General features: G+C 38.8%; 1 protein-coding gene across 1 annotated transcript; it reads right to left on the bottom strand.

Moving 5' to 3' along the window:
* Window positions 1–1,053: 1,053 nt before the first annotated feature.
* LOC120139634 (endochitinase EP3-like) lies at window positions 1,054–1,961 on the bottom strand. The gene is made up of 2 exons (XM_039154799.1): window positions 1,547–1,961; window positions 1,054–1,457 (listed from the first exon to the last, which is right to left on the bottom strand). Exons 1-2 carry the CDS (start codon window positions 1,953–1,955, stop codon window positions 1,054–1,056), a joined length of 813 nt encoding a protein of 270 aa, XP_039010730.1. The 5' UTR covers window positions 1,956–1,961.
* Window positions 1,962–13,128: the final 11,167 nt, after the last annotated feature.

The raw sequence follows: 13,128 nt of genomic DNA, 5'->3' as shown, positions 1-13,128 counted from the left end.
CATCTTCAATTTTTATTTTCTCAAATTATTAGTTGCATTTTTACTCTATCCGATAGCCGTCTTCCGCAACAGGAATGACAGTCTCCATACTTTGGAAGTTCCTGTACACATATTATCACGATTAATGTTAATGATGCTTGTCCGATGGAAGCAGAATCTCCAATGATTGGTGTCTTTGCTCGGGATCCTTGTGTTATTCTATTCCAAGGGTCTAATGACGTTGGAGTCACCGAGGCATGTTCTCTCACTCAAGGAGTTCGGTTAGCGATTGAATTGGATTATCCACGTATTCTAAATGAGAGTGATTTGTTCAACAATTGAAGACTCCTAATGCAGGCATTAATCAACTTTCATTTAATCGATGCACGTACGTTTATTGATTAAGTAATCTCACATTCGCATCCGCTGTATTCGACAATCCACCAATAGTATTGCACATGATCTTGCGCATTACTTCTTATTGTATATGATTATTCTAATTGTATTTCGGACGTTGTTATTAACGATACTATTTGTGGATAATAAATATAAGTTCTTATTTAAAAAACATGTATTTAATTAAAATAATAACACATTTAATCCTCAACACTTGTATACAATATTAATTTGATCTCAATTCTAAATATTCAAACAAATTTAACCCTTTATATTTACAAGTTATAACAATTTGGTCATAACAATAAAAATTCAAAACAATTATAATTAAAAATTAAGAAAATGGAGTTTTCATCTTTAAATTAATTTTTTCAACATGGACAGTAAGCTAAAACACTCGAGTGTCTTTGCCTCCAAACAAATATCTCTAAACAATAGATTAGAACAATCATTCATCATTTTCATAGAAATTCATGTTCCAAAAGAGACATCCAAGCTTGGCCTTTAAACTCTTTATTTTGTGAATATAAAGATGGTGATACAAAAAGCCTCCAAAATAACACATGGATAAACTTGTAAAATATTAAAGATACTCTCAGATCTAACTCCATGTAATATAGTTAAAAGGATTAACTTTCTTTATTGTTACAATTATTTCTTTGTAATTAGGAATAAACTCTAACAGGTGAGACTAACCCCAGGAGCAACATTGAGTTGATTACAGTACCGTGTGAAGTAATCAATCCGAGACTGAACTTTGTCACGCTCTGCACCGTTACACTCAATTGGATTAATGGCTCTAATGGTGGCCCCAAACCCTTGGCTCATGGCTGCAGCAACATATTTCGTCCAAAACCATAAGGCAGCTTTGAAGGCGATAAGAGGGTCATGGGCCACGGTTTCTGGTGCGCCTAACCCATCGAACTGCAGATCTGAACCAGCTGGTCCGTAGTTGTAGTTCCATGATAGTTGCAATGGTCCACGCCCATAGTAACCTTTGCCAGGGGCACATGGATACTGTGTCATTGTCTCGTTGCAGTAATCCTTGTTGGCCCCATCCGTCTCTTCTATGTGGCAAAAACCTGCAAATACAGCAACAGCTTATTGCTTAGCATTTCGGAGGTGACAAATCATTGGGTAATCGAGATATGATATGCTAAAAAAATGTTACCTTCAGTTTCATGGCTAGCATGGGCAAAGAAAGCAGCAATCTCACGCCTGGATTCTTCGACTGAGCCAGTCCTTGCGAACCGAGTGAAAGAATTGAGAGCGTCAAGAAAAGCTCCTCTGGAATAAAAGTTTTTACCAGGACAAGTTGCGCCTTGGTTCCACAGTCCATTAAAGAACTCGGGTGTAACAATGTCAGCTATGGAAATTCCATTATTAGAACAAGGACCCCCTACGCAATTTGCACCGCAGAATTCTGGACCTGTTCCACAGTACCCAAATGTACTGCAACATTCATTTGCTGCACATCTGTTATCACATTGAGCCTTCACCATCATCCCAGGCATGGTTCCAGCAAGAATGTTCGCTAGGATAACAGCTACAAGACTGTTTTTCATATTCAAGGTCACCATTTTTTTCGCGTGAAATCTGTTTGGGTGTGTTAAATTTGTAGAATTCGACACTTATTTATAGCTTTGTTGAAAGAAAGAAAGAAAAGCAAAAGAAGAGCATGGAGTGTCAGTTTTCCACCATGGGAAAGCTTGTTTTCAGAGTGCGTGAAGATCACGGGTCTAGCGGCCCAACTTTGACTGGTAAGGAGGAAAACAAAGGGGTCTCTTCTTGGAAGGCCATGGGAAATTTCTGCTTCTTTATTGAACTGTATTATCCCTTTGTACAGCTTTATGATTAGGAAATTATACTTGATTCCAGAGTCGATGGAACTTCATTTCTATGCAAACTGATGCAACAGATATGTAACAGAGAGGATACTGTTGTTTCAGCCGTGTTATTACGCTAGAGCCTGTGATTGGCTAGTTTCAATTTGTTAGTCATAAGTTATTGGCTAGTTTCATTGAAACCGGTCTGTTTCCTTGTGTTGAAAGTTCAAAGAGGACAAATTCTACTTCGATTTTACTTTACAAACTTGTTGACGTTTCAAATTGATTGTTAAAATTGAACTCAACCGGCTGACCAGGTTCTTGGTTTGTTGCATGAATAATAACCACAAAACTATCTTACACAGGGTCCTCCAGAAGTGGAACGTGTAGAAAAAATGCATTCGATTGATTTAATATCGATGAGTTGAGGATTAGAACGATTAATAACAATAATTCCTTGGAGATTTTGTTGTTTTTATTAAGAATATACAATTTAGAAGGATATTACCTACTAGTTAACATAACTAACCGATCACAATTTAATTACGTGAAATTTTCAAATGAAACCAACTAAAAATAAACATGTTGGGCATCAGGAAAAGATCAAAACTGCAAATGCATATCATACACATTAGAAACAATGATAATTTAATAGGGGCAGGGGCGTGGGTTTTTTTTTGGGAGGGGGGGGGGACAAATATGACAACCTAAACTTCGGTTCAAATTGAGAGTTTCCCTATCATATGAATTTAATTTAAATTTTTTATCATATTCAATACAAAAACCGTTTTTTAATAACTGAACTTTGACATAAATGAATGAAAAATGTTTGCTACAGAAGAAGGAAAGAAGAAAAAAAAAGTACATTAGAGGATACATATATTTTTATGGTACAGACAGTTATCAATTGTGCATCAACATTCTTCACTATATGTCAGCTTCTCTCTCGCTCATAAGTTATTATTAGCAAATCAAATAAAACTTGAATCACACTAACCTATGTCGAAAGGAGCTTTGACTGCTAAGTTTACTCACTAAACAGCTGAAACATTTCCACCTACCAGCTTCGGCTTCCTCCACAAACCAACATAATTAATGCCAAAAGAGTGAAACTCTTCAAGATAGTGAGAACCCATATCTTCATGGGAATGCTTCATCTCTTTGCCAATAGTAAGTAAAAGTGAAGCGTCTCTGAATGAATGCTAGGGGGCATTTAATCCTAGATGTCCTATGCTTTCAACAGGGATCTGGTTTCGAGTCTTAACGTCCAAACCATCATTTACTGGCCACCTATATCACCTAGTGGCGCCAGACAGAATAATGATTATCCTGCAAGCGCTCCAACAGATGATTCACAAGAGAAAATTCGCCCAAAAAAATCCAGAGAAAAAAAGTCTCTAGGGTTTAATAAAATATTATCAAATCAAACAATGCCAAAATCAATCCACAAGCTGGATTGTTATAGCCAAAAACCGTCTTTATTCGAATTTTACCAAAAATAGCAAAATCCCGAAAATCACTCTAAATTGAAATTTGAAATAAAATAAGCAATCTCCAAAAAACCCGGCCTAAATCGGATTTAAATTGACTTCCTAATTGACAATCGAAATATTACCATAAATAGTAAAAAATATCTAATTCTAGTGATTCGGAGGGGAAAATGGCAGAATTTGAGGTTGAAAAAAAGGCCACATAGAGCATAGCTCATGTGGAGAGCGTGCGCGTCGAAAAGAGCTTTTCGGATTGGGGTCTTATGCGCGATTCTGACACCTGTAGCCAAAGTTATGGCCAAAAGACTGAAACATACTCAAAACGACCTCAATGAGGAACATGTCACAATCAATTCCCGCCTTTGCGCTGATCTGCCAATTCATGGTATCTCAGTGCCATCAAGGTGCAATCTGACAGCTCAGCATCATCTGTCTCGGATCCCCCTGCATCAGTCACCCCGGGTTGGAAAGAACTCGTCCTCGAGTTCAGAGTAATGTCATCAGAATCCACAAAACAATGACTCAGGTGCTTCACATTAAAGACATCAGAAGTCTTCAAGTGGCTGGGAAGGCGCAACCTGTAAGCATTATCATTGATCTTCTGCATGACCTCACAAGGTCCAATCTTCCGATCCTTAAGCTTATTATACTCATCAACAGGAAAACGATCACGAGTTAATACAGCCCAAACAAAATCACCAACATCAAAAAGTACCTGACGACGATGATTGTCGACCCGAGTCTTGTACTTGGTATTGCTCTCATGAATGGTTTGTTTCACCTGCTCATGGATACCCCGAAGATACTTTGCCATCTCATCTGCTTTAGGACTGAAATGACCTATACGTGGAATAGGGGCTAAGTCCAGCACCCCGGATGGGTTCTGACCATAGACAATCTCAAATGGGCTTAAACCTGTGGTTCTGTTTTTTGATCTGTTGTAGGCAAATTCTGCCTGAGGCAATGCCAAATCCCACTGCTTCGGCTTCGTTCCTGCCAAACACCTCAAGAGGTTTCCCAAACTTCGGTTCACCACCTCGGTCTGGCCATCCATCTGGGGGTGGTAGGCGCTACTGAAATTCAACTGCGTTCCCAGTTTCCCCCACAGGCTCTTCCAGAAATGACTGATGAACTTAGTATCACGATCTGAAGTGATGGATCGAGGAATACCATGTAAACGCACAATCTCCTTGAAATAGAGATGGGCAATCCGGTCAGCATCCATAGTCTTTCTGCAAGCTACAAAATAAACCATCTTGGAAAACCTGTCAACCACAACAAAGATAGAATCCGAGGCCCTTTGGGTGCGGGGTAAGCCTAGTACAAAATCCATGCTGACATCGAACCAAGGAGCTTCAGGAACATGTAAGGGAGTGTACAAGCCCGCATTGGTGAGAACTCCCTTAGATTGCTGGCACACATAACTACGGTCCACATAATGGGCCACGTCACTAGTCAACTTGGGCCAATAAAAGTCAGAAGAGATAAGGGCCAAGGTCTTATCTCGTCCAAAGTGTCCCTCATTATGGAGTTCACTTATAATTTGCTGCCTCAATGAACAATCTGGAATGCACAACTGTAATCCATGAAACAGATACCCATTATGCAAAACAAAATCATGACGGTGACCCTCAATTACCTCCTGAAATATCATTCCAAAGGAAGGATCAGCTGCATACATATTTGTGAACATCTCAAAGCCTGCAACTTTAGTACTCATGGTGGTGAGAAGTAAGGTACGACGGCTCAGGGCATCTGCGACGCGGTTCAAACTCCCTGCTTGGTGCCTCAGCGTAAAAGTGAATTCTTGCAAGTATGCCACCCACTTGGCATGACGTCTACTCAGCTTGTGTTGTCCATTGATGTACTTCAAGGCCTCATGATCGGTAAACAGAATAAACTCCTTCTGTACTAGGTAGTGACGCCAATGCTTCAGGGACTGAACTATGGCATAGAACTCCAGATCATAAGTGGAATAATTTTTCTTTGATCCCGATAGTTTTTCACTGAAAAAAGCAACCGGACGACCTGCCTGACTCAGAACACCACCAATGCCAACGCCAGATGCATCACAATTTACCTCGAACACTTTGTCAAAATCTGGAAGTGCCAAAACTGGAGCCTCGGTCATCTTCTGCTTGACCAGTTGAAAACTGGCCTCTGCCTCCTCAGACCACTGGAAATCACGCCCCTTGAGGCATTCTGTGATAGGGGCGATCAGAGTACTGAAATTTCTAATAAATCGGAGGTAAAAAGACGCCAAGCCATGGAAACTTCGGATGTCATATAAGGTCTTTGGTCTGGGCCACTCCAAGACTGCATCTACCTTTGACTGATCTGCATGAACACCATCAGTAGACATAACAAAACCAAGAAAAGTCACAGAAGTAGTGAAGAAAGAACACTTCTTTTGATTGACAAACAAGCACTCCGTTTTCAGCATCTCAAAAACAGCATGGAGGTGATCGAAGTGTGAAGTCCATGTCGGACTATAAACGAGGATATCATCGAAGTAAACTACAACAAATTTCCCCATAAAAGGTCACAAGACCTGATGCATAAATCTCATGAACGTACTGGGCGCATTGGATAGCCCGAAAGGCATGATCATCCACTCATACAACCCTTGTGGCGTTTTAAACGCCGTCTTCCACTCATCTCCAGGTCTTATTCTGATTTGGTGGTAACCACTCTTAAGGTCAATTTTTGAGAAGACCTTAGAACCAGATAGTTGATCCAACATATCATCTAGACGGGGAATTAGAAACCGGTACTTAACTGTAATTCTGTTGATCGCTCGGCTGTCAACACACATACGCCAAGAACCATCTTTCTTTGGCACTAGCAGAGCAGGGACTGCACATGGGCTCATACTCTCTCGGATATAGCCCCTCTCCAACAACTCTTCCACCTGTCGCTGTAACTCTTCAGCCTCTTTGGGACTGAGGCGATATGCTGGTCGATTTGGCAAACTTGACCCAGGAACAAGGTCAATTTGATGCTGAATATCCCTCATAGGTGGTAGCCCAGGAGGAAGATCCTCTGGCATCAAGTTAGAGAATTCTGCTAGCAGCCGCTGCACTTCTACTGGTAAATCTGCATCCACGTCTACTGCATTGTTCTTGCAAGGTAGTAAGGCATAGACCATGTCGCCATGCTCAATCTCATCTAAAAACCTGGACATAGAAAGCAGAGTAGTATTATGGGTTACTGGGGTAGGAGTGAGTCATTCCCGTCGGGGTGCCAACACAATCTTTTTTCCCTTGATGCTAAGGGAATATGTATTCTTCCGTCCATCATGAATGACACTGCGATCATACTGCCAGGGTCGACCCAACTATATATGACACGCATCCATAGACACAACATCACACCAGGCATTATCAAAATATTTTCTACCAATTGAAAAAGACACGAGGCGTCGCCTATTAACTGTTACCTCACTGCCTTTATTTAGCCATGACAGCTTATATGGCTTAGGATGACGGTCCGTCTTCAAATGCAATTTCTGGACAACCTCCTCGGACACTACATTCTCACAACTGTCAATGATCATTTTGCAGACTTTATCTGCAACTATGCAGGTCGTGTGGAAAATATTGGTTCTCAACCAATCGTCCCCTAAATCGCCCTTGGGAGTAAGTAGACTCTTGCGAACGACCAGAGTCTCATGACCATCTCCATACAGCACATCATCAGTCTCATCATCGTCATACACGGGTTCTCCAATCTCCTCAGTCTCGTCTTCCGCGTTTTCCTCAATCAACAAATTTTTACCCTTTTGACTAGCAAACTTCCTGCAATCAGTCGCCCTATGCCCTTGTTCACCACAACGAAAACATCTAATAGTAGGGTTAGAATTACCCTGCGGTGGTTGTTGAGCAGGACGGGAATCCTGAGGATGAACTGGTCGACTGTTGTGATCGTTCCTGATCACTGGTCTCATGTTTTGCTGTTTTTCAACAGCAAGTGCACGCTGGTAAGCTTTCGAAACACTCCACAGTGAATGAAGGTTGAGGACATCTTGTAAGGGCTGGCGTAAACCCCCCAAATACCGCGCCACCATTTGCTCCTCCGTCTCAGATAAATCGTTCCGGGCGACCAATTGGTAAAACTCCTCCGTGTAATCATCGATTGATCGTGCGCCCTGCCTCAACGCATGAAGTCACTGAAACAAGGTTTGTGTGTAACCGAAGGGAAGGAAGTGACCCTTCATCTTCTTCTTCATCTTCTCCTAATCAATGATCTTGGCCTTGCCCTGTCTTTCTCGTGAACGTCGCAACTGTTCCCACCACGCAGATGCTCTGCCCTTGAGTTTGATGGCGATCAGTTTCACTTTCACACGATCAGGGACTTCCTTATATTCAAAAATACGCTCTACTTCATTAATCCAATCCACGAATCCCTCGGCCTGTAACATACCAGAAAACTCAAGGAGATCAACCCGAAAACCGAGGTCTCCATGACGCTATTCCCGACCACGGTGTTCCCGGAATAGAGCACGATTGTGATATGGGTTTTCGAAAGCGGAATTGGTATCGTGATCAGAGGCCTCACGATCCTTGAAATCCTGCGCCGCCAGGCGCTGGGTTAATTCTGCGACTTGCCCTGTAAATCCGCAATCATCACATCCTGAACGTTGCGATCACGGCGTTGGGCTTCCTTATTCGGAACCTGCTCACGACGACCACGACCACGACCTCCAGCCATTGAAACTTGTGAAATTTCCCAAGAAGATGTTGAAGCTCTGATACCAACTGACGCTAGATAGAATAGTGATTATCCTGCAAGCACTCCAACAGATGATTCATAAGAGAAAATTCGCCCAAAAAAAATCCAGAGAAAAAAGTCTCTAGGGTTTAATAAAATATTATCAAATCAAACAATGCCAAAATCAGTCCACAAGCCGGACTGTTATAGCCAAAAATCGTCTTTATTCGAATTTTGCCAAAAATAGCAAAATCCCGAAAATCACTCTAAATTGAAATTCGAAATAAAATAAGCAATCTTCAAAAAATCCGGCCTAAATCGGATTTAAATTAACTTCCTAATTGACAATCGAAATATTACCATAAATAGTAAAAAATATCTAATTCTAGTGATTCGGAGGGGAAAACGGCAGAATTTGAGGTTGAAAAAAAGGCCACATGGAGCATAGCTCATGTGGAGAGCGTACGCGTCGAAAAGAGCTTTCCGGATTGGGGTCTTATGCGCGATTCTGACACCTGTAGCCAAAGTTATGGCCAAAAGACTGAAACATACTCAAAACGACCCCAATGAGGAATATGTCACAATCAATTCCCGCCTTTGCGCTGATCTGCCAATTCATGGTATCTCAGCGCCATCAAGGTGCAATCTGACAGCTTAGTATCATCTGTCTCGGATCCCCCTACATCACCTAGGTTATCACCATCTTTTTTCTTACCCACCTATATGAACTAGTTTTTTTTATGACTGATACAATTCAAGCACTCGAGGTTTCGAGTACACATATACAAAGCTCTATTACCATGGTTCTCCAAAGCCTAGACACCCCTAAAACCCAGAGAAGCAACAGTTCTTCTCTAAGGTAATTCTGGCTTTCAGATGCTAAATGATTTCAAAAGTGTTATTTGATTAAGCTTCCCCTATACCTGCTTCAGTTTCATCCAAGCTATGAGCATACTCATGCAGCATGTAGTCACAAAGCTCCAAAAGCTTATCAGCGAGAGGAGGAATACCAGGATTACGACCATCATTATAGATATGAGCATTGTAGGCAATCTGCCACACATCATGTCTAAAGTCTTCTCGATCTTTGTATTCCATCCTCCTAACCTTGTCCCTTATTATGGACAAATCCATTGGGTGCTTTACAATGTTCAGGTAGTCAGGAGCCTCCTTCTTGGACACTGATTTTAAGAACAGAAACGACACCTCGGTATTATCTCTAAGTGTTTCTACAATCCGCTCTAAGATGTTGGCCAGACCAACCTGGAGAGCAATAAATTGAAGAATACAATTAAGCAGGGAACTTAATGGATTAATAGTAATATGAAAGGCATATTAAGATTTACTAGCATATTTACATGCACCAAACCAACTTAAAAATTATTTAGTTATCTCATTACATAATCATACTCCATAGCTTTCTCACTCCATATTCCTTTTTTCTTAGATGAGTAAAATTTCACAGGGCACATCTCATCAGAATATTTATCATGAAAGAGTTCAATCATCAAAAAATCACATGCAAGCATGCAACCAGGCAGCTATGCTTGCTCATCTTGTTACAAACATAACATACAGAAAATTCACAGAAATTGCAGATTACTTTTCAAATGCGCACATAAATTTCTTTAACCCTCTTTTGTTCTCAATAATAAAGATTTACAGTCATTGAAAAATGTAAATATCTCCTTAGCGTCCATTCAAACATGAAAACAAACTTGCATCCTCACCTTCTAAACTATCAATTTTTATGCTTATTATGGTTCAATCAAGTTAAGCTGAAATCTATTACAACAATTTATAGTTTCTTCTTTTCAAATAAAATATTCCAATACATTTTTTCATAATAACTTAATTTAAAAATACACTTGAACATATAAATAAACGAACACTATGATGATATTTTGGGCTCTGATCATCTGTGCATTATAATAATAGAATTGCGATTATAAAGATATTAATACAACTATATTATCAATTTAATAATTTATAGTCTATTATATTTTATGCACATACTATAAGAAAATAACAATGAGAATTTAATCTTAAGCAATTAACTAACGGCAGCCTTAAAGAACAAAACTTCAATATTAATTCCCCTAGATCAACATCTAATGAGCCTAAACTCAATTTCAATGATCCCAGCAGAGTTGACAAGTACTATCATGAGTTGTAAAGGAGAAAAAGAAATTAAAAGATGAACCAGGACAAACGAAAGCAATGAAGGAAAAATGTCATTACCTCTCCCCTCTGCGTCGCTTTGTTGGAGGAACACACTCTGCAGAATATCGTCCAAACTCAACAGGTTTCCTTTTTGCACCTCGATATCTTTCCACCACCCTTTGTAGTAAATAGAATACTAGGTGAACTCAGGCATTACACTAGAAGCATATATATATGGATGCAGATTAAGCACAGGTCCTTAGTCAACAAAAAATCAACATTTGGGTATTGTACAATCCTAGGTGGAAATCTTATAACCTGAAGAAGAAGCAAAATGTAGTAACAAGATCGAGCGTCGAATTAGAATTTAGATCATTGACTTTGTGAATATATGAGTTACTCTTGATAAAGATGATCCTAAATGACTTAAGAATAAAGTGGGAAGGACCCATGAGACTTTATTGTCATAATAAGTCAGCTATCAATATTGCTCACAATCCTGTTCAACATGATTGAACAAAGCATATTGAAGTTGAAAGATTTCATTAAGGAAAAATTGAACAGTGGTCTAATTTGCACTCCATTCACCTCTATCAAGGATCAATTGGTAGATGTGTTCACAAAATGCCTAATAAGCAAGGTTTTTCCAGAAATTTTGAACAAGCAAGGAATGAAAAATATTCACTCACCAGCTTGATGGAGTGTGTCAGAAACATCAATGTAGTAGTAGTAATCTAATTTATTTAAAAGTATTTTAGGACAAGAAAAAAGAGTACTAGGAGTATTTATAATCTAGATAGAAGTTCATATTTGATAGAAAATTCTCATTAGATGTTGGCAACCCAAGCTATTTAAACACTTGTAATATCCTACTTCAATTATCATATTTTTTGTTCTTGCGTTAACTCCATTATTTTTTTTTTCTCTCTCGGTTTATTCTCATTATTTTTTCCTTCTCTATTGTTCTATTCTCTTAGATTTCAACACAAAGAATAGTGAACTAGTTGAGGGAACACACATACTAGTAGAATATCAAAAACTGCATGAGGATTTTCCAGCCATGCAACATCAGCTGAAGTGTGTGGTGATTTATCTGACAACTAACAATCAAACAGTATCATTAGCAACACAAACCCCACTTAAAATTAAAAAACAAAACACTAGAGAAAATAGTTTGCATTAGTTTTATTTATTATGAATCAATGTTTTAGTGGGGAAAACATAACACGTAATAGAACAACATACATCTATATCCGTAAGCGATGGACCCAGCTTGTCAGCTACCGCAGCAAGATGTTCCTTTGCGTCCTGGAAGAAATAAAGTTCGTTATCTATAATGAAGTAGTTAAGCCAAGCATCAAACTAACAACTTATGTAGATAGTGCAAGCCAAATTAGTATGTTATATCCTACAAGGGTTTTATCAAGTTATGGAAGAAATAAGAGAAATCATGCGGGTTTTCAAGAGCAACAAAGTCCTTCAAGTCCAAAGGAACCCAACCTCGTATAATTATCATATCATTTAGTCCTAGAGTTTCCATATTTAATTCGATGCCATCAGTTTTTTTATTTGTTAGTTTAAATTTTCAATGGGGTGTTAAATTAGTGCTTTCGATTTCTAGAATGGGATTTTCTTGGGTTCACTAGTCTTATTTTGACCCTAATTTAATTGAACCATCTCTCCTATGGGATTTGTTTTATATGGCTTTAGTATCACGATTGAACTATTTCTCCAAACTTGTAAGAGACTCATTCAACATTGACTAGAACTTAGTAGAGTCGAATTTGATGGGAGTTTCAAGAACAACAAATGAGTTTAGAAAATATGTAATTGAGTGATTGGTTATTCTCTGTAAGGACTTCTCCATACAGCATGTACTTTATTCTAAACACAAATAGAAATAGTTCACTGCAGCATCAAGATTCTTCTGTTACATAACTCTATTTAGGTCCAAAATCCAAATTAATAAACATAGTCCTAATTGATCCTTAAACACTAAACATAAGTGTTACACTTTCCTTCCTCACATCAGCTTCATTTTATCCTAAGCCCTCGTCCAAGCCCAGCTCCACCAAAAAAGTGAAGTGATAAACATTCCCAAACCCATCAAGAACGTGAGATTCCATCGACTAATTTACATAAAAAGTAAGCAAATGACGAGCTTTGAACGGCGTAATAAACAGCCTCAACAGTATAGAAATGTGCTGTTTAAGTTCACGCCTAAATTACCAAGAATTTAAGCTCCAAGAAGAAAAGGGGATAAATTATAATAGAAAACTCGCCTCGTCAAGATAATCGGCATCAAGATCACCAGAGTTATCGACATTTCCAAACATAAAACCCAGGAGCAGATTTATCATATTTGTTTTCTTAAAAGACTATTAGACTATCCTCTCTTTTTTTTTACATATAATACATGTTAGAGATAAATATTAAATTTATACATGAACCTTAATATAATGTGTAATTTGATGCATGAACTTCAATAGGTTGTAACTATATCAATTTGTTTTCACATTATACATCTTTAAAGAAATAAATATGTCAATTTATTTTCACATTGT

Source organism: Hibiscus syriacus, unplaced genomic scaffold (genome assembly GCF_006381635.1).
Source record: "Hibiscus syriacus cultivar Baekdansim isolate YM2019G1 unplaced genomic scaffold, ASM638163v2 tig00110764_pilon, whole genome shotgun sequence".
In the NCBI taxonomy this organism is placed as follows: domain Eukaryota; kingdom Viridiplantae; phylum Streptophyta; class Magnoliopsida; order Malvales; family Malvaceae; genus Hibiscus; species Hibiscus syriacus.
This window is presented reverse-complemented; position numbering and strand designations above follow the sequence as displayed.

Excerpts from the sequence above, each read along its gene's own strand:
- LOC120139634 (XM_039154799.1), bottom strand. The coding sequence starts at position 1,955 with ATGGTGACCTTGAATATGAAAAACAGTCTTGTAGCTGTTATCCTAGCG. Across the intron at positions 1,458-1,546 it reads TGCTAGCCATGAAACTGAAG|GTTTTTGCCACATAGAAGAG; the intron begins GTAACATTTTTT and ends CTGTATTTGCAG.